The sequence below is a fragment of the Acomys minous genome, assembly GCF_964271855.1.
Source record: "Acomys minous genome assembly, chromosome: 13".
Classification (NCBI taxonomy): Eukaryota; Metazoa; Chordata; class Mammalia; order Rodentia; family Muridae; genus Acomys; species Acomys minous.
Genome location: NC_140495.1, coordinates 42,567,912 through 42,594,496, shown reverse-complemented (window position 1 = coordinate 42,594,496; position 26,585 = coordinate 42,567,912). Strand labels below are relative to the sequence as shown.

Sequence of the window (26,585 nt, the reverse complement as noted above, 5' to 3'; positions counted from 1 at the left end):
AACCCTCAGGTGTCTGTTCCATGGCTGTGCGGTGCCCAGCACAGCAGGGAGTGTGCACACACAGGCGGTGTTTGCTCTGATGACACTGCAGCCCTGCAAAGGAGTACGTTCCCAAAGCATGAGAGCCATGCTGGGGAGATGAAATGCCACCTGCAGGTTCTTATTTTGGGAAGAAGAGTGTCATCTACTTGGCCCTGTCTTCTCCCCCCCCCCACCCCCTGCTCCTCCCCCCCCTTCTTCTTCTCTCTCTCTAATCCCCTCCTCTCCCTTTATTTTGCTACCTTCTTCCATCTCCTCTTCCTTTTCTTCCTCCCCCACACTCCTCTTTTGTCTTCCCATATATAGGTTTGAATATGAGCATTTCATGTATGCAATGGTTAGTAATTGAATACATTCCTTTTAAATTAAGTTAGCATACAGAGTAGTGAATTTTGTTAAAGCATTTTTATTTTTATTTATTTATTTTTTATTTTTTGAAGCAGAGTTTCCATATGTAGCCCTGGCTGATCTGGAACTTGCTCAGTAGACCAGGCTGGCCTGGAACTCAGAGATTCACCTGCCTCTGACTCCTGAGCGCTGGGACTAAAGGTGTGCGCCACTGCACCTGGCCGTATAGCATTGTCTTACATGTGTGCCATCCGTACTGTGTTATTTCTCATCCTCCTTTGAATGTACTCTTTTTTGTAGGAGTACATTAGCTACTGTAAGTTAGTTCAAGAAACTATCCAAGAATGCCCTAATTCACAGGAGTTGGTGGTTTGTTTTTTTTTACCAAAAAAAAAAAAAAAAAAAAGATTTTTCAGATCTTATGCCCACACCGTAATATGAAAATCAGCTTACTATTGTTGATTGACCATATTGAATTTTTTTTTTGTTGTTTTTTTTTTGTTGTTGTTGTTTTCGAGACAGGGTCTCTCTGTGTTAACCTTGGCTGTCCTGGACTTGTTTTGTAGACCAGGCTGGCCTCGAACTCACATCGATCCACCTGCCTCTGCCTCCCGAGTGCTGGGATTAAAGGCGTGCGCCACCACGCCCGGCTTGAATTTTTCTTAACCCTTTGCATGTGACTTCAGTCAGTAGGGAACTGGTAATGTGATTCTCTCACAGGTACTTTTAATCATAACATATTCAAGTTCTGTTACTGCTAGTTTTATTTTCAAAATGATTACTTTTGGTGAATTTAAAGTATTCGAGTGTTCAGTTTTTAAACTGTGTATCTTTAACTACTGAAGTCAGATATTACAAATCATTCTTGGGGGTAAAGGTGGCTGTTCATACCAGGGCCTAGAGTGGTGCAGCTCACAACCCCCTCCAAGTTCAATTTCCGGGGATCCAAAATCCTTTTGTGGTCTCTGTAGGCACCTGCACATGTGTGTGCAGACATACAAAACTGACAAATAATAAAGTAAACCTTTAAAGAAACCTCATTTTTTTCCCCTGAGTTTTCTTTTTTGGGGGGAATGGATATTTAAGTTTAAAAAGTGCATTTTCAGTATCATTTGGAAATAAAACTTTGGGGGAAGGATCAGCATAGGTCCTAACTTAACAACTGTCAAGCGTTTGACCCACTTACATTTACTTTAAAAACTACTGAGCCTCAGAGAGTTTTAGCTTATATGGATTATATCGATTGATGTTTAGCCTGTCAGAAATTAATTTTAAATAACTTTGAAATTGAGTTCTTAAGATATTTTTTTCATTACCTGACAACATAAACAACCTCTTTGTGGAAAATGTGCTTTATAAAACAATGACAAAAAAATTAATGCAAGCAAGAAAGCTTGATATTTTTGCCCATCTCTTAAATGCCTGCTTTAACGAAAGACACCTGGGTCCTCTCACTCTGCTGCATTCAGAAAGTTCCAGATCTTACACGTGCAGTCTTGGGTGAGAAGGAGATGGGGACAGGAACCCTTTAGGATTAGGAAAGCAGTGTATATCTTCCTGAAAAGGGTCCAGAGGCTAGGGGTGACTGTACTGCATGTTATGAGTCCCTCTGCAAAAGGTCGTATGTATTGTGTTTTTAAAGAGGATCCTTCCACTTAACTATTACAAAATCGTTTTTCATTTCTTCTTGCCCTGGTTTCCTTCCACTTAGGGTTCTTGACGTATGCCTCAGGGTTTGTGTGTACGTTCCTCACATTTGACCTTCATCGGGGACCTGATCACATGAGCATGTCTGTAGTATACCCTACTTAGGCAGTGTAAGATTTACTGTTAATGTGTTCCAGTACTGGTCACTGGGGTAAGTGCTATATTACAGAACTGTGATAGAAAATATTTAAATGGAAATCTGAGCAGACAGGAGCAAGTGCGATTCAGGTCATGATGTATGTGTGTTAGAGGTGCACTTTTCAATCCTAGCACTTGAGACACAGAGGTAGGTGTGTAACTGCGAGTTTGAGGCCAACCAGGGCTACATAGAGAAACCCTGTCTAAAAAAACAAACAAACAAACAAAAAGATTCGTGTAGCAGTAATAGTTTTTGGTTTTTAATATTCATCTTATTTTATTTTTTAATTTATCCCTCCCCATTGAATATTTTTGCTTTATAATCTTTGGACCTTAAAGTTGGCTGAAAATTGCTTAAAAATACATCCTCTTATTCTTATTCAGGCCTGGTATCTTTCACTGTTGATGTTGGAGGGTGCCTTTGTTTTAATACAGAACCGCTGCAGCATGTCCCTGGGATGTTGTTTTGTGTGACTGCTTAACCCTTGACTCCCTGTGTTACAGGGACTCCTTCCTGCAAGTCGGCCTGCTCCACGCTGGCTCAGGCCCCAGGGCACTGACTTACAGTTTCTAGTTACTGGCTTTTCTGTTGGTTATATTTGCACTGTCCAGTCCAGTAGTCACCAGCCACATGTTGTCACCAAGACTTGAAAAGTGACTAAGCTAACTGAGGAACTGAATGAATTTTTACCTTATTTTTAATGATTTGTTATTGTTGTTGTTGATTTTTTTTGAAACAGGTATCTGTCTCTTGTTGTGTGACAAATTTCCTGGGGATTCAGAAAGAGTATAGGTTAAGGCTTTAAGGCCCTGTGTCTGTCTGTCTGTCTGTCTCTCTCCCTCTCCCCCCACTCCTCTCTCTCTTTCTCTCTCTCTCTCTCTCTCTCTCTCTCTCTCTCTCTCTCTCTCTCTCTCTCTCTCACACACACACACACACACACAGAGAGAGAGAGAGACAGAGAGAGAGACAGAGAGAGACAGAGAGGAGAGAAAGAGTCTACTTACCCTAGTTAGGAAGCCCAGGACAGACCAAAGTACAATTACCACCAAAGTCCAACTTGGTGAACCAAGTGTTTCTATGATCACTCAAAGGGGCAGACATGACTCAGAGACAGCTGCATCACCAAAGCCTACCCTGGAATGAGTAACAGCTCAAAAAACAAAACAAACAAAGAGCCCACTGGAAATGTGGAGCACACAGCAGCTCAGAGTGGAGCGTAGGGCACAGCCTGCAGGCAGCTCAACAGGTCAAGTCCTTTCAGGTGGCTCAGCTGATCTGAGCCCTTCCAGGCAGCTCACTTATTTCCACTTCTACCAAGCGGTTGGGCCTCTTTTAAAATCTCCTTTGGAGCACTCCTGAGAGTGCTCACTGTTTATACTCTTGGCAGAGGGAAGGGTCCAGTGAATCCCTGTCATTTTCAGGGACTTCCTGAAGTACTTTTGAGTTATTTCCTGTCTTAAGCTTTCTTGTAGGAGGAAATGTTTCAATATCAAGGAAACTACCATTTAACACTCCTCCATAAGGACCCCAATGCCAGCTAAATATGTTTTGATGTTGTTGTTTTTAAATAGATTTTAGGGGCTGGAGAGATGGCTCAGTGTCTGCTCTTCTAGAGGTCCTGAGTTCAATTCCCAGCAACCACCTGGTAGCTCACAACCATCTATAATGAGGTCTGGTGCCCTCTTCTGGCCTGCATGTGTACAGGTAGATGGAGCACTATATGCATAATAAATAAATTTTTAAAAATTAATGGATTTTAGTAGCCAAAGACTACCTAGTTATTTCTTTTCTAAAGTTTTAAGTAGCACTTGATTATTGTACATATTTAGAGAGTATACTGTAAGAGTTCGATAAATGTATTATGATCAAATGGTATTGGGAACCTTCAGGCTCCTGGTCACTTAGGAACGTGTATAAGTTACTGTGGGTCACAGCCACCCTGCAGTGCTACAGGACGCCAGAAGCTGTTTTCTCCAGCTGACTGTCCTACAGTTCCTAGTATCCAATCTGTGTCTGTCCCCTCTCCTGCCTGCTGTTACCTGCTTGACCTGCTGGGAGCACCAGGGAATGAAAACAGGGAATCAAGCCGTGACAGACATACGCTCACAGACAATTTGGGATCAGGCAGGACATGCATTCTGATGGAGACTCAGCAGGTCTCTGGAGAGGTGTAGTCACAGGCTGCAGGCATCCCAGAGGAGAGGAAGCTGTGCTTTGTACTTTCTGCACACACTGTCAACAGCCTTACCAGGACCTGGGGAAGGCCTGGCCATTCCCATGGGTGTGAGGCATTGGCCTCCCTGTCAACAGTGCATCCTTAGCAGCTCACCCACCCGCCTCCCCTACCTTTCTACCTGTCTTTTTCTATGAGACCATCATTTAAAATCCTACAACTGAAAACACCAAGTAGTTTCCACTCTTCTTGCTGCGCGTGGCTTTGTTTTATGGGTCCCATTTTTGTTGATTCTCCATCTCGGCTCTTGTGGATTCTGTCCTTGTAAGTGTGCGTATGTGTGCAGATGCATCTTTTGGATCTCCTGGTTTCTTGCCTTGTAATTCTGTGTGCATGCATGCCTGTATCTTGCTGAGGATGCAGCCTAGGCCACCCCACATGCAGAGTGTAAATGGTCCATGACTGACTAAGTTCTCAGCTGTTTGGCATCAGGATCTCATCACCTTTGGAGATACACCCAGGAATGGAGTTGCCAGCTCATACAGTAGTTCTGAGTTTACGGTTTGGAGGAACTTCTTTCTTGCTGTTTCCTATTAGTGACAGCATTATCTGCATTCCTGCCAAGAGTGTTTTTAGCATCCCCTTTTCCCTTGCCCACTATATGTTTAACCACTGCCGTTCTGATTGACAGAAGATGATTTCTTAATGCTCTTGGTGACACCAAGAGTTTTTTTTTTTTTCATGTACTTCTTTGTCACTTCCTTTTGAGAAATGTCTGGTCAGAGTGTTTGCCCGCTTTTTGAAAAAAGGCTTAATAAAAATGATGCATATTTTACAAATGAGCATTGTCCTTGCACAGAGGCTGAGCTGACCTCTGTTTCATTGGGTTGCAGCACGTGCGCGGAGATGAGGGTTTCCACTCTTTCAAATTGAGAAATCTTGCTTTCCTTGTTGAGTGTTTGAGTTCTCTGCACTTGGGGCAGTCCCGTGAGGAGTGTTTCCTTCAGTTTGGATGGTTGTCCCTAGCAACAGCTCTTTATGATGCACCCTCGTCTCATTACTGACCTCAGTTTCTTGAAGGCTTATCTTGCTCATCTGTCAGCCTCAGATGTACCAAAGCAAATGGGTTTTACTGTCGAGGTTGCTTTATTGACGTTATTTGCTTTTTTTTTTTTTTTTTTTTTAAATGTTGAGCAGGGTTTACACAGCTTTTGGGGGGAGGCAGTAAAGATATAACATGGGAAATGGAATATGAATGAATTCTTGACAGGGGAATAGTGCAGACAAAAGTAGAAGGGTGAGAAGACATTTTATAAAACAGGTTAGCAACCCCACACTGCTGTTGTGCAGGATGAAGAACACAGTGCGTTGAGGAGACCCTGTACTTGGGAGCTTATTGCTGCACCGTAAGCAAGCTGTCCGCCGGCTGAGCCAAGTAAAGCAAATAGGATATATCCACACGGGGTGATTCTAATTAGCCTCTTTGTAACACGTGTGGAACCAGAGAACACTGTGCTAAGACAAGTAAGTCACGCACGTGCCCGCATGTAGACAAGGAAGCTAAAAAGCAAATCTCATAGATGTCAGTGCTGGTGGGGCTCCCAAGGGCTAGGAAGGGGAGGGGGGAGGGACAGGGAGAGAATGTTCACAGGTGGGGGGGGCGGGGGGGCAGGGGGGAGGGGGAGGAGTGACTTGTCATGTTCTGTAGCTCAGAGCAGCCATGGTTGACAGCAGTGGGAGGCTACTAGAGAGGATTTTGAACGTCCTTAGTGTGGAGAAGTGATAACGTCCAAGGTGATGCATAGGGCTGCCACCACTGTGTCATCACAGGTTGCATATACGTGCAGAATGTCACACTATACCTTGTAAGTGTTTAGTTCTTCTGTCAGTTAAAAATGTTTCTAAAAGTCTTAAAGTGTTCACAATCAGACTTGCTTTGCATTTCCTGCCTCTCCAGTCCCATTCTCATCAGTAAAGCAAACTAGACGGTGGAACATGGCCACTTTGCTACACCTGAGGTGAATGTCTGCTGAAGTTTACAGAGTGTACAATTAATGGTTTTAAGCTTTTAGTACTTGGGCGTGTCCTCGGTGTTCCACAGACACTGCTGTGTTATTGCAGAGCATTCCTTCTTCCCTGGGAGACCTGCACCACGGCCTTTCCCCTCAGCTCACCACCTTCGATTGCCTGCCTCACTTGTCTCCATCCACACCTCTGCAGACTCGCCTGCTGATGCTTCCGCACAGCGCCCGGACGGTGTTTCTGTGACTCATCTGCTGTGTAAAGAGTGGTGCTTGAGGACAGAGTGCTGCTCGTGTGGACACTGCACTAGTTGTTTTTCCTAGGAGGAAGGCTCCGTGGGTGCGGCATCAGGAGTATGCCTGGAATGACCAGCTGGGATCCAGCCTGAATCGCAGAGCAAAGCTGGATGAGTGCGACCAAAGGTGTAGCTCCTGTGGGCATCCCCCGGAGCAGTCTGAATCCCTGAAGGGCTCAGGAGGGGAAGGGCTGGCTAGGAACTTGTGTTTAAAGAGAGAGAGAGGGCACCAGGCGGGTTGGCGCACGCCTTTAATCCCAGCACTCGGGAGGCAGAGGCAGGCGGATCACTGTGGGTTCGAGGCCAGCCTGGTCTACAAAAGAGAGTCCAGGAGAGCCAAGGCTACACAGAGAAACCCTGTCTCAAAAACAATAATAATAATAATAATAATAATAATAATAATAATAATAATAATGATAATAATAATAATAAAAGAAAGAAAGAAAGAGGGGTGTCCAGTTTCAGGATGAATAACAGAATTCTGAGTTAGAATGCCTGTGGACTCATAAACTCACCAAAATGAGATGACCCCCACTGTCTGCTGCGGCATACCAGTGAGAACCTCAAGGTTTAGAGAAGCTTGAGGGACAGCTCCGTGAGCTGGCTTAGAGGGCTTCCCAGTCAGTTGGAAGCAGTACAGTAGACAGTAGACCTGAGTATATTTGACAAGGAAAGCTGAGTCAACCATAGCTGCTGGTGCTTTTAGCCAACTGGTCAACCCTGTTGTGTTCCCGGTCTACTTTCTAGTGTTAACTGCACAGCCTACCATTCAGCCCATAGGAGATGTAGTGGGCATCCTTTTAGCTCATGGTGGATCAGAGAGCCACAGCTTTGCCTCCATGTTCACTAGTTTGTATCTAAAGCATGATTAGATAGTGGGGCCTAACCTGGGCTGCGGCTTTCTAGAGGAGTCCCCAGTCCCAGTCTTGCAGTTGGTAAATAAAGGCCAGCCTCTTATATATAGAAAATTCTAGGGCAGCAAGGGGAATATAATAGTCTTGCCTTAAAAAAAAAAAGAAAGAAAGAAAGAAGGAAGGAAAATGTCCTTCTGTGTCTTATGATGATGCAGGTGGGAAGACTTGGGTTTTATAAAGTTCTTGGGAGATACCTTTACTAGGCCCATAGATAGTTCTGTAAGTGGTTCTTATGTCCTTCATACCTCACTCTATTTATTTTGTGTGAAAAGGTTTATGTCCGCATGTCTATCTGTGCACTACATGTACACGGTACCCACAGAAGCCAGAAGAGGCTGTTGGCTCCCCAGGACTGGAGTTATAGATGGTTGGGAGTCACCGGGTGGGTGCTGGGAATACGACTCTCTCAAGCACTGATGCATCTCTCCAGCCCCTTTATAAAGCATTTTAAAGGGATATGGGAGAGGCTTGTGTCTCATCCTGCATGCTGAGCACAGTGGACACCCTTATGTCATAGTAGCCGCCAACACGCTCAAACGGGAACTCCCTGGAGACATGTAGCAAAGCCTCACTAAAGGTATTCCGTCATTGCACGCACTTCCGCACCATTTCAAAGCAGGTCTGCTGCACAGGAATTGACGGGTAGATCCTAACTCCTGCCTCCAGGGGACCAGTGCCCCGTCTGATACTTCAATAGAATGGAAATTTAAAGTGAAGGGGCATGTGTGTGCCACCAGTGGCTGGTTCTCTGACATTTTTTAGAATCGTCATCCTGGTGTTCAGTTGCCCTGTATATAAAGCGCTCCTCACAAACCTTACATTGTTATTACTTGGATGCTGTAGCTTGTCATCTACAGGTTGCTAGTTTGATGCACTTTCCAATTTTCCTGGTAGACAAGATTAAACCTGTTCTAATTTTAGTGGCAATTAAGAGCTGAGCAGCCCAGGTTGGATCTGTTTTCCACCGGTACAGGCTCTGTGGTTTCTAATGTGTGAGTCTCCACTTCTGTAAATAAGAAAAATAACCCTTTACAAGATTATAGAGAAGATTAAATAGAGCAAGTTTGTGCGGTATTGTGCTCAGTCCCCAGTGCTCAGTGGTAGCTACGACTGGGATTGTCACTGGTGGGTTTCTGTTACTGATGGCCCCATCCTGAAGCAGAGTCACCAACGGAAGCCACATTCAGGCTTCATAATGAAATCGCCTCAACTCATTAGCAAAGCGTTACAGTCCACAATGATGCAGGATGTGTTTGATGCTGGGACAAGTTAGGCCAGTGTTAATACCTCCTCATCCTATGAAGTCTAAAACAGCTTTTCTCCATACTTGCTAGACAGCTTTCTACAGTGAGACAGTTCTCAGACAGAGCGCCACTTGCCACTGTGAGGCCACTTTAACCTGGGTAGAAGTTAGTTGGTTATAAATGGAAGCTGTGTGTCCCAAGCCAAGTTATTCTGTGTGTGGCAGGTAGAGGACGCCTCAGGGTGTGTTCTCTGACGCGGGTTATAAAATCTCTCAGTGATCAAATCAAAATATTTTCCTGTTCCTCAGCACCTGCACAAGGATTGGAAAAATCCAGCTGTTTTATACCGCCTTAGTTCCTGTGATAACTGATGACGTAGTGGAGTCTGGCTGACTCAGCTTTTGATCACCAAGGCCCGTCTCCTGCAGGATGCTATGAACACAGTTAAGAAACCAACTAGAAGATGGTGCCCTCTTAAATACACAAAATATTTGACTTTAAAAAAAAAATGGATCTATGACCCTCTCACAGACCAAATTAACTGTTGCTTCAGAGGACTGCTCCCCTTGAAGATGCGTTGTGGTTGTTGTTGTTGTTGTTGTTGTTGTTGTTGTTGTTGTTGTTAAACAACAGTCTACATTTTCAAAGCCAGATAACGAATGAGTATCTGTAACACACCTTTACATAAAGGAGAGACTTGTATATTTTTTAAAAATTAGGGGGATTTAGATATACCTCAGTTGTTACAACAGCCCAGGCTGGCCTTGAACTCACAGAGATCCGCCTGCCTCTCCCGCCCAAGCGCTGGGATTAAAGGCATGCACCACCATACCCAGCTCAAAGTGAGTCCAAGACAGCCAAGGCTACGCAGAGAAACCCTGTCTCAAAAAACCTAACCTAACCAAACCAAACCAAAATAAGGCTACTAGAGAAATTTTAATATGATGCATGATACCATAGGTCCTTAATCCTAGCACTCAGAAGTCATGGAGGCAGGTGATGAGTTTCAGGCAAGCCTGATCTACATAGTGAGTTCCAGGCCAACCACAGGCTACACAGAGACCCTATTTAAAAAAAAAAGCAATTTTACACATGGAGGGATTCCTGTCATTATGTGACTCATTTGGCTCTGCATGGGGCTTTCTGTAATGAAGGACCCTCCACTGCTGACGAAAAGACTTCCAAAGCTGCCTCTGAAAACTCCAGCCTCTTCCAAGTAGTACTTTGGGAGGGGGGAGTGTTTTAAGCCAGGATTTCTCTGTGTAACAGCCCTGGCTGTCCTGTCTCAAAACACTTCCCACCCCTCACACCCCCCCCCAAAAAAAATCAGAGTTGGTAAGAAATTAACCAGACAATAGGAAATTTTTGTTTTTTTTTTATAATGCTAGGAATGTTGGTATTTTATTATCACAAACACCTAGGATGTTGCACTGTAAAGCTGCTGAGGATTTTTGTTAGAGGGGCCTGAGTCTATAGCTAGGCAGCAGCACACTCTTAGTGCACGTTAGACCCCAGAGTCAATCTGCAGTAGAGGGAGGGGCCGAGAGGAGGGAAGGGTGTCCCACTCACTAGGGACAAGGTCACTCTGGCTCCTATGCACTGTTATGCAAAGCCCTGAGGCTGCTGTAGATTTATCCCAGTCATTTTTGCCTCCTCCTCCTGCTCAGCCCTGTGAGGTGAAAGTTTGCATTTGTCATTATGACTGAGGTCGCTCAGACCGCAGTGTGTTTCTGAATCTCAAAGATGGAATTTTATTCCAGGGGTGTTACTCGTTCCATGAGTTTCTTACTCTGAGAAGTAGCCTGAGTGTAGTGCAGCGCAGGGCTCCTGAGGAGATGCAGAACGGACGCTGCAGGACACTGGCTCCCCACCCAGCTGGTCTGGGGTGATGAGGTAAATGAAGCCAGTCAGACCGCCATGGAGCCGAGGGCCGTGGAAGCACCAGTGTTTGGGTGACCCCAGAGGACCACCTCCCCTCCAACACCCACCCTTGTTTACTTTAATTGCACCCCCAAAGCTACCACCATGTAGACTAGATTGAGTGTGTGAGCGTATGCTTATTTTAATAAATGTTTAGCCTTGTTTATTGGTTTTTCTTCTAATAGTTATGGATTTTTAAGAATTGAGCCTTTTGAGAGAGTTGTGCATTCATGTGCAGCCGTAAGAGAGTGTGCACACATACACGGAGGCCGCTGAGGTCGGGGCACAGGGAGAGGATGAACAGAAGAGGGAAAAATGATGTAATTATATATTAATTTAAATAAGCGAAAGAGCACACAGATCCTAAATACCTTTTACCTAGTGTCTCAGGGGAAGCGCCTTGCAGACACTGACCTTGGTACAGTCTGGCTTGGGTTGGCGCCATCAGTGCAAGTTTGCTTTGATTGCCACATCGTTCGCCTTCACCTCTAAACCTTGGCAACCACTAGGCTGTCCGCCATCTCTCTAATTTAGTCATTGCAGAAATGTCATATAACGGGATTGACTTCTTTGACTCAATTTAAATCTCTGGAGATTCAACTAGATTGCTGGTATATCAATAGGTTGGGTTTTTTTTTTTTAAGATTTATTTATTTTATTTATTGCATATGAGTGCTTTATCTGCACAAGAGGGCACCAGATCTCATTATAGATGCTTGTGAGGCACCATGTGGTTGCTGGGAATTGAACTCAGTGCCTCTGGGAAAATAGGTGGTGCTTTTAACCACTGAGCCATCTCTCCAGCCCTGCTTTCTTTCTTTCTTTTTTTTTTTTTTAATGTCTTTTATCCTTTGACAGTTTCAAACATGAGTACAGTATATCTTGATTCTTTCCACTCCCAACCCTCCTCTCCAATGACCCCAGGATGTCCCCAACATGTCCCTTTCCCACAGTCATGTCCTCTTCCTTTTTGTTGTTGTTGTTTTGTTCGTTTTGTTTTGTTTTTTCCTCTCTCTCTCCCTCCCTTCCTATTTCTTCTGTAACTCAGCAAGTCTAGTTACTACTGCCTGCTGGAGTGTTGACTGGTGATGTTGACGTGATCCTGCGCAGGTCTTGAGCAGGTAAGCACAGCTACAGAGAGTTTGTCACGTTCGCGCCACATCCAGGAGATCCCTCCACAGGACCCTCCTGGCGTTTACATTACTTTCGCTCTCCCTCATGGTTCCTGAGCGTTAGGGAGTGAGTGATGTGTCCTATTTGGGGCTCAGCACTCAAAGTCACTTATTCTCTGCACCTTAACCGGTTGCCGCATTAACTGCAGAAAGAAGCTTCCCTGGTCAGGGTCAAGAGCAGCGCTTACCTATGGATATAAACATAATCCATTTACACCCCACCCCCACACCCCCCACCCACCCCGTTCTCCACCCAGAGCCTTGGTCGTTTGACCAGAATCCCTCCTGTGGAGCAGGCCTCAAGTGAGAAAGTGGTTGGTCGCCTCTGTTACCCTCATGCGCTGTGGTATGTAGGCATACCTAGTCAAGCTGGTTGGTGTTCTCCTTCAAGGTTCACTGCTGGACAAAACCATTGATAATGTTTCCTCTCCAGCGGCGCAAAGCACGCTCTGGTGTTACGAAAGCTAGCCAGCAAGGGAGAGATGTTTGGATCAGTTCCAGCTTGATTGACTTCTCTCATATCCAACCAAAGTGTCCTCAGCAATAGTCTTACAGTGCAGCTCTTGGGCAACCAAGTACAACATGGAAATGGCTTGCTCGCATTGTTCAGGGGCCTCCCTGACTAACAGCTCATGGAAAGAAACCTACACCTGTTTTTTGTGTTTTGCTTTTGTGTGTACGTGTGTTCTGTTTTTAATAACTGCTGAGCAATATCCCATATAATGGACATATTGCTGTTTAACTGTCCACCTATTAAGTACATCATAATTATTTGCGTTCAAGGCTTACCATGATAAAAGCTGCTAAGTAGGTGTTTGTGTGAACATATGTTTTCATTTCTCCAAATGTTCAATAAATTCATTTTATTGATAGAGTAGTATGTAATTGTGGGCCTCTACCGTAGTTTCTTCAGCTCATAATTTCCAGATAGAATTTTAAGTCAGCTCCTCTCAGTATTTCTGCAGTTCTAAGCATTATCTATACGGTAATCTCTAATTGTAGTATACATCTGCTTTTATTTCTTTAGTATTAATTTCTAGACATTTACATAAATACCAAAAAAAGTTTAAGCACTTAAGTATTTCCTTTTTAAAAAATCCTTTTAAAATTATTTAAGTGTATATAATTTTGGAGCATTTAATGTCCTGAAAAAGAAACTCTGAATGCACTGTAGGCGCTTTCCTTTCCACCCCCACCCCACCACTGGCAGCTGTGTTTTGTACTCTGTGTCTCTCTGGTCACTTGTCTGTTCTGGACATTGAATGTAATGGGACCAAGTGGTAGGTACTTTTTGCGAGTCGTACTAAGTAACATGTGTCATGTCTTTCTGTTCCGTTGACTCGTTGGTGGGCTCTGGAGAAGTACTACGTCTCGTAGCTTCTTATTCTCTCAGGTGAACATCTAGGATTGCTGGGTGACGTGAAATTCTTTCTTGTTCTGAGGACTTGCTGAACTCTTTTCCATAACACGTGAACCTTTACACAGCAGACCTGGCAGTGACCTTGAGTATCTGAGCCCTGCAGAGGCAGGTGGATCCCTGGCAGTTTGAGTCAGCCTGGTCTTTGTATGAGCTCCGGGCCAGCCAGGGCTGCATAGTGAGATGCTGTCTCAGACAAAAAACAAACAAACAAAAAAAAAAACTGAACAATATCAAAACCTCACAAGCATCCAATTTCACCATATCTTTGCCAACACCTGTTATTATCTGACTTTAGTATAGCTTATCATGGTGGCTATTGCATGGGTCTTTTTAAAGAGAGACGGCTGGAGCTGTCACAGCAACCCTCCCTGGTGGCCCCCTTGGTGTGACCACCACAGTGACTCTGCTAATGTTGAAAGTTCCTTGTGAACCCAGTTGACTGCCTATGGGCTTCTGAAAAAAAAAAAAAGGGAGGAAGGGACTTGTGGGATTTTTTTCCTGTTTAAAAAAAAATGCTGTTATAATACATAAGATTTGAATTTAAGATGGACAGCTTTCTGTTCTCAAAATACTTCAGACTTTCCTTTGTGGCCTAAAGAACTAATAGCCAGGGGCTGCTCATCACAGTCTGAGGACTGTGCGAGAGATAGCTGCAGTCTATAATGACTGCTGGGTATATGTCACATGTGTGAGGCAGGGCAGTATTAGTGAGCATGAGAAATAATTCCCACGATGGTAGAGTTGTGTTTCATTTGGAGAGATTGGGTTGAAGAAAAGTGGTCCTCCCTCCTCTCAGCTGGTGAAATTACAGCAAACAAGGAATTGTGCTAGAACCTGTTGGGATAGAAACCAGCTTGTCCTTGAGCTGCTGTTTAGGCTTTATCAGTGTAATGCAACATATGGATGCAGTGTGGGTGACTAAGCATCAACAGCTGTAACTGTCGGGGATAAACGATGCTCATCTGTGCACAGTTCCAGTGAGGTGTAAGTTCTTCCAGAGTGAAACCTGGAGTTCATGTCTGTATCTTTTATGGAGATCCTGGGGGTGCCTGTGACTGCCCGTGTGGGCCTGGATATGGACATCTGTTAGAGTTCAGAGGCACATTCATTCATGAGCCAGTTACTGGGGCAGACTGCTCCTCAGATACCCGTGGAGCTGGTCAGGGCGCTTTCTCAGCCGCCAGAAGGGTGAGCCTGACCATCTAGGCACAGGTTCCAGGCATCTGTGTTTTCCAGCTTCTGGGTGATCATGAAGTGCCACCAGCTTTGAAAAGTTATGCCAGAAAATTGGGAAGTCAGGAGGCCATGTGTGTGTGTACTCACTTGACCAGGCTTGCATGGCCAGGTTCTTTACAGAGACACAGATGTGAACTCGGCTGTTTCACTCTGGGAGAGCTTAGACCTAGTTGGAATTGTGGACAAATGGACAGATAGTTTTAAGGAATAGTTACATTTTACACATAAAGGCCCCATTTTGTCACTGATAGAAACACAATGGAAATGGCTGGGCCCAGTGGCATACAACTTTAATCCTAGCACTTAGGAGGCAAAGGTAGACAGATCTCTGAGTGTGAGGCCAGCCTCATCTACAGAGTGAGTTCGAGGATGGCTGGAGCTGCACAGAGAAACCCTGTCTCAAACAAAACAAAACTGTGGAAACAGTGGTGGCGTTTGCATCTGAGGCCAAGGGAGGATCCTGGCCTCTTTCTCCTATCTAGTACCGCATTACAGAGGTTTCTGAGGCCTTGTAACCATCCATCTTAGGGGAACACAGCTGTTTTGGGGGTGGTGTTCATATAGGTACATTATAAAGTAATATTTAAAATTGTATTAATATTGTTTATTCTCATAAAGATGTGTATCTAAGCAATACTGGAACCTATTAACGTCATCGTAGAACATTCAAGATGGTGCTCCCTTGTAAGGCTGTGTAAGTACTTTTAAGAGCAGTAGGCTGTAGAGCAGAAGGCCCAGGTCTGTTTTGAGTGCATGACCACTGGCAGCTCAGTAGTCCTCTGGACCTGGACAGTGATGTCCAGATAAATCCATTGCAGCTTAGCAACCGAGCCTGCAAGCATTTTCCCGAATGGTTGCATGGCTGACTGGTAGCCATGGCTCACTACTCTTGCCCAGCATCAGCGGTAGAGGCTGTCACACTGCCTGTCACCAGGCCAGGGAAAGATGAAAATGAAAACATTGTTTCTTCTGAAGATTGCTCTCATGCCATCACAGTGTCAAAGATCTTGAATCCCTTGGCTAGAGAGATGGCTCTGGTTAGAAGCACTCACTGTTTTATGGAAGACCAAGGTTCAGTTCCCTGCACCCACATCAGCGGGCTTACAGCGGCCTGTAACTGTAGTTTTGACACTTGGTGTGAGAGAACATTTCTGTAAGTGTAGTGCACATAAACTCCGGCCAGACATACAAGCATACAAAGGCAAAACACCTGGAATTTAATTAATTAATTAAAATAATTTAACATGGTAAATTAAGAAACTCATTGTGCATTTGCCATTTGCTGGTTGTAAGGAGGAAGAGGCAGGTCATTTCCACTTTAAACCCAAGAACCGGTGATGACTTTTGGCTTCATCAAACACACTCTGTGTTTGCTGAATAAGCCGCCATGTGGAGTCCTTGTTAGAAGACGAAAAGCTACAATCCCTGCTAGGAAGCCCCCTAGAGTGGTATTCTAGGACCATTTTACCTTCCCTTTCAGAGTGATGGTTTTCTTCCATCTGCGTTTCTTAGATTGTTTACATATGACTTTTAAAGACCAGAGTGGAAAAGACCTTTCAATGTTGAAAGGGGTGTGTGTGTGTGTGTGTGTGTGTGTGTGTGTGTGTGTGTGTGTATGTGTGTGTGTGTGTATGTATTTTTAAAGTTGTTTCACATCTTAGCTGATGTTTTTGCTGAGCATGTCACCAAGATGAGAGCAGAGCACTGAAGTAGGGCTCCGTGGGATGTGCATCTGTAGCTGGGATCTTAAGCTGCTCTTGTGGGTTAGTGGGTCTCCTCCTTCTTCCCTGTGTAATACCATGTGCCATGCCATATGTAGTATCATGTCTGTAGACTCTCTGACTCAGAACAATTTGGAAGGATTAGAAGTCTAAAGTGGCACACTGTTAATGTTTTATAATACTTGAAACAAGCAAGTTCTGTCACCTAGAGGTTGCTGTGTGCTGAGTGAGTGGTCCAGAGAGCAGAGCTACGAGAGGCTGTGGGGAGGGCACCTGGCGTGGGGCTCGGAGGAAGGAGAAAGAGCTGGAAGTGAGAATCAGAGAGCAGAGTACGGAGGAGGATTACAGATGATTTGTTATGCTTTGATGATGCAGGGTCTCTCCCTGTAACCTTCAGGGTCCTGGACTCACTTTGTAGTCCAGGCTGGCCTTGAACTCACGTTACTCTGCCTGCATCTGCCTCCCTGAGTGCTGGAACGAAAGGCAGGAGTCACCATGCCCGGCTTCAGAGGTGATTCCTTTAAGAAGAGAACAACTGGGTGTGTGTAAACTCCTTAAACTCCAGCTCCCCAGGAGGCTGAGGCAGGAGGATTATGAGGTTTGAGGCCAATTTGGGTTACATAGTTAGACCTTGTCTCAAAAAAAAACAAACAAGTGAACAAACAAGCAAACAAACCACTGCCCAGAGCACATACAAAACCAGAGCCAGTGGAGAGGCTGTTAGTTTAGAACCGTGTCCTCCATCAGGGTTTAAAGGCACCCTCCTAGGTGCATGCCAGCCAAGTGCTCTGTCGATGCAGTATGCCCTCAGGACCCAAAATAGGGCGGGGGTGAGGGGGCAACCTAACAGCAACAGGAATGGGAAGTGGAGACTTCTCATTTGAAACATCTAATGTATTTTAGTACAAAGGAATGCTAGTTGTGGCATCATTTTTAAATGTGTTTGGCCCAAAATTGCCCATTATATCTGAACACTACAGAGGCTTCTCCTTCTTAATAGTGGCTTGACCTGTGACCTTGCTTTGAAAACCACTTCTGAGCCTTGCTCTTGTAGTTACTGAACTGAGAGCCTGAATGGGCTGTACTGTTTTTCTTCATGGTTGTCAGGAAAAAAGGGATGTCACCGGGTTGTAAGGAGAGTTATGTTCTTGAGTGAGGTTAGAGCATGCAGGGACTCTACAGTAGAAAAAGACTGAGTGTAGATTTGTGTGTGCGGGAGCCGTGGCAGCCACTGAGCTAATGGTGTGGGTTATTTTTTTGTAGCCAAGATTTAAGCCAAGTTTATTATTTATTTAAATGCCAGAATTTTTGAGGGATTTTGTTGTTATGTTACATTCATATTCTAAAGCTTGTTAGTGTGTTTTTCCCTTTATAGGTGTGTATTTAACATTTCTTTTTTTAATTTTTGAGCAGGTTCTTAACTCTGTAGAGTAGGTTGGCTGGGAACCTCACAGAGCATCACTGAGGACCTGATTTCTAAAAAGAATTGCTGTTCTTTCTCTCTCTTTAGAAACTAATATTATCAGTGTAGAACACCTCTAAAAATTTAGGGGGTTAGTGTGTGTGTGTGTGTGTGTGTGTGTGTGTGTGTGTGTGTGTGTGTGCGTGCATGTGTGTGTGTGTATGAGTTTGTGTGCATAAGTGTGTGTGTGTGTGAGTGAGGTGTGTGTGTGTGTGTGTGTGAGTGTTGGCAGCCAATATGAAGAGTGTTCCATGCTCATCCCAAGTTGACCATTACAATGGATGGCCGAGCCCGGGTGCAGGTTGTTAGTGCCAGCCTGGCACCTTGCAGGTCATAGGTTTGTTAGTCCAGCTTAGTTGGCTGTCTTTAGGTGAACTTTGACAGTTAAACTAAATAAATAAAACACAATGAGATGCGGTAACGTGGTAGTCAGCTAACCTTCCATGATTTGTTTTTAAGCCAAAAGGAATTTGAGTGGACTGATTTCACAGAAAAGGAGGCTGCCACCTGTCAGGGTCACCTTTGCACAGCCAGAAACACAGGATTTCCAGAATGTCCCTGGCATGGATGGGTCAGCATGCATCCTGGTTGTATGTTTAGGATATCAGCCGTGATCTCTATTCTAACCCTTTATTGGTTTGTTAAGTCTTCTTGCCTGTCCGGACAGACGGCCTTACGTACTGTCCTGGCCCCTTTCCTTGCTTGGCAGCTTTATTGCTTCCTCCAACAACAGGTGGGCTCTACCCAGAACATCACGAGCACACTTGAGGCTTAGCTCCACCCTCTTGTGAACCTCAAGGGTCTTTGCCGTCGTTGCCGTCCCAGCCCCCGTGCCACACTGCTCCTCAGCAGCCCCGTGGGAAGAGGGGAGCAGGCAGACCTGTTGCAGCATCAGTTTTCACTTTTGAACATGTTTCTGGTAACTCTGCCATACCGTTCACCCGGACTTCCTCTGCATTTGAAGAGAGCTAATGAGATCGGTTGAGGGCGAGTTTCCTCAGGAGTAGAGCTCGGGCTCTCTGTGGAGATGTGGTTTGCGCCTTTGGGTTCACAGCATTTCATGCTATGGTGGTTCTGACCTTTCTTTGAATTCAGGCACAAGCATCCTAAGTTCTGGAAGTGCTTTAGATGGTGCGCTGAACGCTTCTCCCCTCATGCTGCCTTCAGCCGTCCTTTTAAATATAAGGGAGTTTCTTTCTTTCTTTCTTTCTTTCTTTCTTTCTTTCTTTCTCTCTCTCTCTCTCTCTCTTTCATTCATTCATTCATTCATTCATTCTGGGTTTTGCCTGCATTTATGTCTGTGTGAGAATGCTAGATCCCCTGGGACTGGAGAGCAACAGATAGTTATGGGCTGCCATATGGGGGGGGGGGAGGGGTGGTGTTGAACCCAAGTAAATAGAAGGGAGTTTATAAAGGGAAAGCTAGCAGCAGCCAGTTTTCCATAGCGTACTATTTAAAATGTGATACAATAATATACTCACATGATTAGCAACAGTGGTCTAGAATGTTACAATGGGAAATGAGGCAACTAAGGCTGTGTGTCCTGGAAAATACGCGGCGGGTAAAATGGGAGTTCTTAGCGCCACCTGGTGGCACTCGCCTGTTACCCTAGCACTTAGGCTGAGTCAAGAGGATCTCCAGTTTGAGGCCAGCCTGGGCTGCTTTTGTCTGTTACAGACAGAAAAGGAGATTCTCTGAGATCTGTTCTAACTTACTAACAGCCCTTGCTTACTGCCCCGCCTCCCCCTTGTCCGTGTGTTTATGTGTGCTCTCAAACTCCTGAGTAGCTTTGGGGGTACTGTTAGTGTTAGAATTTTAGAAAATGGATTCTGTTATACCTAGCTGTGGCCTTTGGTTTCCAAGAGGCTAGCCGGGTTGAGTGGAGGTAGGAGCTTGCTTAAAGAGACTGTCACTTTGGTTTTCTGTCAGCAGGGCTCTAGTTTCTGGGGATACTGATCCACTCTTGTAATGTCTCTCTTGTCAGTTTGTGGGGGAGCCAAGCAGAACAAAAAAGGCCATTGTTTGATACACAGAGGACCAAAGTCCCTCCTCTAGAGGGTCCCAATGCCTGGGTTGGTCCCTACTAGCCCCGTGGTACAGAGTGGCTGTGTTCCCACTCGGCCCAGCGTGCTTGAGAAGTCGTGTCTCTAGGATTTACAGCTTGGAAGCTGGAAGCTGTAGCAGGCTGGCCGGCAGTGTGGTCGGACATCATTGCAAACTGGGTCATGGCCTTCCCATAATTCCAGACCCTTCAGGGTCCTGTGCCTATACAAGAGTATATCTGAAAGGCCTCTCAGCAGTGGGCCAGTCCAGCCTGGCGGTGAAGCCCTTTTGTGTTCCTGCGGCACAGCAGACGAAGGAGGTGAGAATGGAAAGTTCACGGTGCTGGCAGGTCATCTACAGCCGGGGACATGAGGAGGAGTCGCGGTGGCGTGAGCAGCCGAGGACAGCACCACTCTGCTCTCCCTGCAAGGTGTACCACGTGACTGCCCTCTGCTGAGCAAGGCCAAATGCCAAGGCTTGGAGCCTTTGTGCCCCTCTGTAGTGAGCACAGTGCCCTTTCTCTTGATGGATGCAGGGTTGGCTCTGGCACTATGACCCCCGCTGCACCCTGGTCTGTTATGTACTGACTCTGAGTGTTTCCACAGTGGCTAGTACAGTTGATCCTGACCCTCTCGCTGACTGGCTTCCCTCGCTTCTCACTTCCCCTACCATTCATGGTGCTTTGGAGGGGATCACATGTTAAATAAACTGTTCATTAAAAAAAACGAACAAACAGTTGCTGCCAGCTTCTCAAGGCAGCCCCCTCTCACTTTCTTTCTGACAATCTTCCTTGAAGGCTCATTCTGTTCCTTTTGCCATGGTTTATTCTTCTTGTGAAGGTGTATCGTGTTTCATGTATATATATGTCATTAATACAGTTGTTCTGTTATCCACTTGGGTGTACTTCAAGACCCCCACAGAATGCCTGTAGCCAGACACTATATAAAACCCTATATATACTATGTTTCTCTCTCTCTCTCTCCCTCCCTCCCTCCCTCCCTCATCCCCCTACTCTCTCCCATATACACAGCATAACAAACTTTGACCTTTTCACATAAAGCACACTTTAAAAGGCGTATTTTGACATCCCCCAAATTACCAGCAGCAATATTCTTTCGGGCCATTAATAAATAAAGGCTGTGTGAACAGCTGGTCTGATAAGTAGATGTCACTGTTTGTCCTGTTGGTAGCATGTAGTTGGTGGGGACGCCCTGGCCAAAGCTGCTCGTGCCCCGGGCCGCATGCTTTGACCTGTGCCGCTCTCCTCGGAGTGTAGTACACTCTAAAACCAGGAATTGCTGTAGCTATTTTCAGTTCAGTGTTTTCAGACTACAGTTGATTGCGGGTTATTGAGACCATTTGGCTTCGTTTTTATTTATAGTGTTTCTTTCTCCACGGCTTTGAGTTCTGTTTTCTGAGCTACTGTGTCGCTTAGTGTCGTAAGGCCTCAGGGCCTACCAAGTACGTGGTGTAGACAGTAAGTGTAGGTGTAAAGTGAAAATAATGAAAGGTGTGGATGGGTGAATGGTAGATAAAAGCATGGCATTGTGGGTGCAGGTGATGCGACGGAGCCTTTGGTGACAGCCTGTCTTTGTACCTTACAAGAACAAGCAGCCTCGGCTGAGAAGAACACATAGACGCACCCAGTTGTGGGTGTGTTGGGAGAACATACCTGACATGTCAGAATCAGGCTGGTGAGTCATGGGTTACCCCCCGCATGGGGGCCCATGTCGCAGGAACACCTCTCCCCACTTCCCTTTCATTATATGAATAGCAAGCCGTTCTGTGAAATATATCCCGCACGACCGCTTCCTGTGTCTGTTCTTTCAAAGATGGTTTGTCTGCTTTTTGTTCCCCCACTCTATTCCTAAGTTTGATTAGGAAAAGCAAACCCAGGAGAAGAAGAATTGAGAAGAAAAGTGTCCTCAGAACAGATGTGGCTCTCTGGCAAAGTCTCCTCCTAGGTGTGTTTTTAGAGAGCGCCCGTGTGCCAACCTCTGCAGGCCTCCACACAGAGTAGCTTAGACACAGATAAACCAGGACAGACGCCAGATGCTGTCTCCAGATAGACCCGCAAGTCTTTTCGGTAGCCCTCTCCTCCTGGATTCAGTATTCTCAGACTAAAATTTGACCGAACGTTTAATTGAGTTGCTTTTCTCTGGCCACGCACGTTAGCCTAGATTCTCACACTGGACTCTGTCCTGGGCTGTTGTCGTTACAATAATGGGTCATTCAGAGCAGTTCCCGGTCTGACTTTTTCCCCCCAAACCACTAATGGCTATCCTGCCTTGCCTACCTCACCCCGCCCACCACACACACACACACACATACACACACGCACACACAACCAGTTAGCACTGTATCATTTAAAGCCTTTCTTTACTCTTTGTCTCCAGCTTCCCTGTGGCCTCTACTTAGAACACCGAGCTTCTAGCCTTCTGAAAAGCCTCTTAGTCAAAGTCAGAGTGAACGATTCTTGTTTGGCAATACTTAGAAATAGTTTTGGAGGTTTTCAGAAGAAATGGAAGTTCAGTGATGCTATTTGGTGAACAGGGACCAGGGAAGGGTTAGTGGCCCATTATGCACAGGACAGGGCTCATTTCCCTCACAATGTCAGCAGTACCCATATGAGCAGGTACAGACAGCCATGGCTGACTGGCAGTGCTCCTCATAGAGCTGGTAGCAGACACAGGAGGCCTTACTACCCCCGCCCCCAGCAGGGCTTTAAAGGCCTCACATGTGGTAAATAAAGCCTGTCCATGATTGTCCAGTTTTCTAGGCAGTTGCTTTACTGTTCCCCTCACTTCCTAGATGGTAGGTTAAACAGCTGCCTGCCACATTTTGAGTAAGTAGAGAAATGGGTTTCAGGGCTCTGCCCCACTCATTGGCCGCCTTACACCCGGCCTTTGACGCTCTGTGTGACCCAGCATTAACTGAGTAAGTGTGCCCATCAGGTAGTGCGATCTGGATGTAAGATGCCTCGGGGGAAGGGAACTCTGTCCAATAGTCACAGCCTTTGTTCCGGAACCAGGGCTTCCATCCCTGGGGATGGAGGGTGGAGTCGATGCCCTCAGTGTCCACCACAGGCTGAGGGAGTCAGTGCCTCCTCAGAGCAGGGGAGCCCAGAACTACCGCATTCCGTGCCGTTGGTGCCTCCTCCCAGCGCAGCTCCACATCATATCCCAGCTGTATTGACTTAGCCATAATTACTAGAGCTACTGGATGTTTTCATGCCTAAAGTTGTTCGTCTGGAAATCAGCCACAGAGCACACATACTTGAGTGTAGCAAGCCAAGAGCCCGAAGGAGCACTGAGCAATCAGCGATTACTGAAACTGGCTTTGCTTTCTGCCCCTTGAAAGTCAAAATGTTCAGTGGTGGTTTTTGTTTTTATACAATATTCTTCAAAATGTCATGCGGTGGTAGAGTATATTTTGATCATATCCATCCACCACTGCCTCCCACCAACTCATGGGCTTTTCCTGGAATAGAGAATAGAGAAATAAGAAAAGTCAAAAATGTATTCTTCTTAACTTGAACAGAGAGTTGAAACAATACACACATGAAAAGATGCTTTGCCAGTCTCTAATGTAAGCTTATGTTAAAGAGAGCTCACAAGCAGCTGTAGACTTTTGGAGGATGTCCCAATCACTGGGACAGCAACGTGTATTCACCATGTATTCACCCATTTATCATGACCTTTCTTGTGCTCAAAAGAGGAGTGGTTTCTGGAACGGTTTATTCAAGTACTGCCACTGGCCTCCTCCTGTGCGGAGCTGGTAGACCTGCTTTTGGAGGACATGGTGTTTAATATTTTAATTTTTTAAATTAAATTAAATTCATGCGAACATAAAATGTTTAAAATAAAAACAAAGGTGACAAGTAATTTAAAGGGGAGAGCAGAGTGAAAGAGGGCAATTGAGTTTATATGACCAGCAAGTGGAGTGACAGTGAGGAAGGGGTGTGTGTGTGTGTGTGTGTGTGTGTGCGCGCGCGCGTGCGTGTTATAGTAACAACATCAGGGGAAAGATTGGGCTGGCAAGATGGCTCTACAGGTAAAGGCACTTGATGCCAAGTGTGACATCCTGAGTTTTGAGCCCTGTGGACTGACATGGTAGAAGGAAAGAACAGTTCCCAAACGGGTCCTCTGACCACCACTTACATGTCTCCCCACACTCTAGCACGAGAATATTTAAAATTATTGCATTTAACATATACACTATATTATATATAGTGTGCATACTATATGCCTGTGAGTCTAAATACTATATACAGTATTATATATGATAACAAGCTAGGAAGCAACTCCTCTCCTCCTGTGTTTGCTGTTTTGAGTGCTGTTTCCCTGTGGAAACGAATGTCTGCCACCTTTCAATCTGGTTCATTCTTTCACGCCAAGGCTCAGCATCACAGGGTGGGTTTTTACGGAACTGAGAAAAGAAGTTCAGAAAACTGGGACTTTATTTTTTTGATGTGAATTCACGGGATTCATGGTTGTTCTGATTTTTCAAATTAGCTGTAGCACATCAGTTGCATGGAAGAGTTAAGAACAGTTTTGGGTTTTTTTTGTGTGTGTGTGTGTGTAATTCAACCTTTCCCTTTGTACCTTGGAAAATGGCTTGTTCTTGTTCTTTTAAAAAAATGCATATAAAAAGTATTTTGAGTAGGCACTAATCAATGTCTCCTTTTTCTTTAATAGGCTTTAAGATGGAGCACTTTGATGCATCGCTCAGTACCTATTTCAGAGCATTACTGGGCCCCCGAGGTAAGCGGCTTTGGTTTGCTCATCATCTATGCTCCCTCCCATCTCTTTATAGCCTCTTGTAAATATTGCATGAGGAGATCTTAGAAAACGCTTTCTGTGATGAGATCAAAACTTTACCTCCAGTAACAAGGGACCTTGCGAAGTTCTCTGGTAGTTGAACGTTCTCCCCTGGCTCTCGGGACATCTTTCCGCTGGCTTTGGCTTCCATACTGGCAGCCTGTGAATACCAATGATTTAACGCTGCTTAACGGGTGTACGCTTTTCCTAAATCTTCACTCTAGAAGAAACCAAGCCGGGGCGTTCTGACCACACTCAGCCTGAAGATAAGTGTTCCAGCTTTGGCAGAGTTCAAAGGGCTTTTTCCTCTAACAGCTGGGTCTTGATGGATTGCCCAGGCTGGCCCCGAACCCCTGGGATCCTCTTGTTTTAGCAGCTACCCAAGTGCTGGACTGTAAGTGTGTGACACCACACCCAAATAGAAGTACACGCACCCGGTGCTATGCATGAAACCCAGAGCTTCATGTTTGCTGGGTAAGCGCTCAGTTGTTGAGCTATAATGTAAATAAGCCCTTAAGGACTTTTACTCTCATTTTTCTAACTTTAATTTTTAAAAGTTATCCTGCTTATTTCTGCATATGTTAATTGCACAGCGTAATGGGCTTCATTCTGACACTTCCATGTCTACAGAATATGCTTGCTTTCTATTCTTTCCCTCTGTTCCTTCTCTTTTGTATCCTCCCTGTCACCTGCCCTCTTCTGTGGGGCTCAGGAGTCCTGAGACCCGGGGAGCTGATCCAGAGCAAGAGTGAGATTGAGGTTAAAGCCCAGCAGGAGTAGGACTGTCCCTCTGTGCCCTGGGCCTGCATGCCCCGCCCCGTCCCCCCACCACCACCCTTGAGGTGGTCACATAGCCTGGCAGCCAAGTTACAGGTTAAACTTTTTTCCTCCTTATAAGGTCATGTCCAGAAAGCACCTGGAATTCCTTTTGATGCAAATAAGGCATTCCCAGCACCCTGGCCCCAGCCAGTGATGTACACACATTCCTGAAGCCTCTACCCACTCCCCAAAGGGTTAAATGGCCTTTGTTGCCCCCATTCAACAAACATCTCACTGAAGCTATCTCCCGAGAAGGCTGTTTCCTGTGCTTTCAGCACTGACCGCTCACTGCCAGCTGAGATGCTGCATTGTACTCACCCACTCCAGCTAAGTTTCCCTCCCTCCAGTACAGCTTGAGGCTTGATACTCCAAGGGGGAGGCTGACACGGGGCGCCATTCTTCCATGTCTCTAATAGTCCTTTAAGGGTGTTGGCCTTGAGCCCAGAGACCTGCCTGCCTCTGCCTCTTAAGTGCTGGGGTTAAAGGCGTGTGCCACCACTGCCTTTTTTTTTAAAGTGACTCATTTACTTCATGTCATAGACTTGAAATCCCTTGTCATACTGCTATTAGTCTTCATAATCTGGTTTTTTTTTATTTTTTATTTTAGTGAAGTAATTCTGTATGGCCTTTTAATGTTATCTATAATGTCTTTATTAGAAAAGAAATTCTGACAGGTACACAGAAGTGCATTCAAATTCTGCAGCTGACAAAATAAATGAGAAAATTTAAACTTAAAGGAAGAAAGACTACAAAGGCCCCAGCCTATGGTCTTCTTGCTCTTTTTCTGGACCTGAGACAAGGCTGACTGTCCTCAGAAGAGCACAGCAGATTAAATCTGTGGGTTTTGAAACAGGGAAGAGGCAGAAGGTGTGAGGACAGACCCAGGAAGCCTTACTGATCCGTCCTCTCTGCCAGGCCCCACCTTCTACAGCTTTCAGTACCACGAGGGAGCAAAGTCCACTAACTTCCCCCCAAAGTCCTAACTAGGAAGCTGCTTGCAAACAGCCGCTTATCAGACCAAAAGGGTCTCAGTTTCCCCTGTGATTTATAAAACACAGAAGAAATGACAAAAGAACGTCATCTATCAGCAG

At 45.4% G+C, this 26,585-nt stretch overlaps 1 protein-coding gene across 2 annotated transcripts in view; it reads left to right on the top strand.

Annotated features, from left to right (window-relative positions):
- Window positions 1-26,585, top strand: part of ELOVL5 (ELOVL fatty acid elongase 5) — a 66,171-nt gene that overhangs the window by 15,446 nt on the left and 24,140 nt on the right. For both annotated transcript variants that reach the window (XM_084751903.1, XM_084751904.1), the window contains one exon: window positions 24,553-24,618. In XM_084751903.1, coding sequence (XP_084608029.1) covers window positions 24,561-24,618 — 58 coding nt within the window. In that variant the 5' untranslated portion in view covers window positions 24,553-24,560. Of the gene's footprint in view, window positions 1-24,552; window positions 24,619-26,585 lie in introns of those variants that run through there.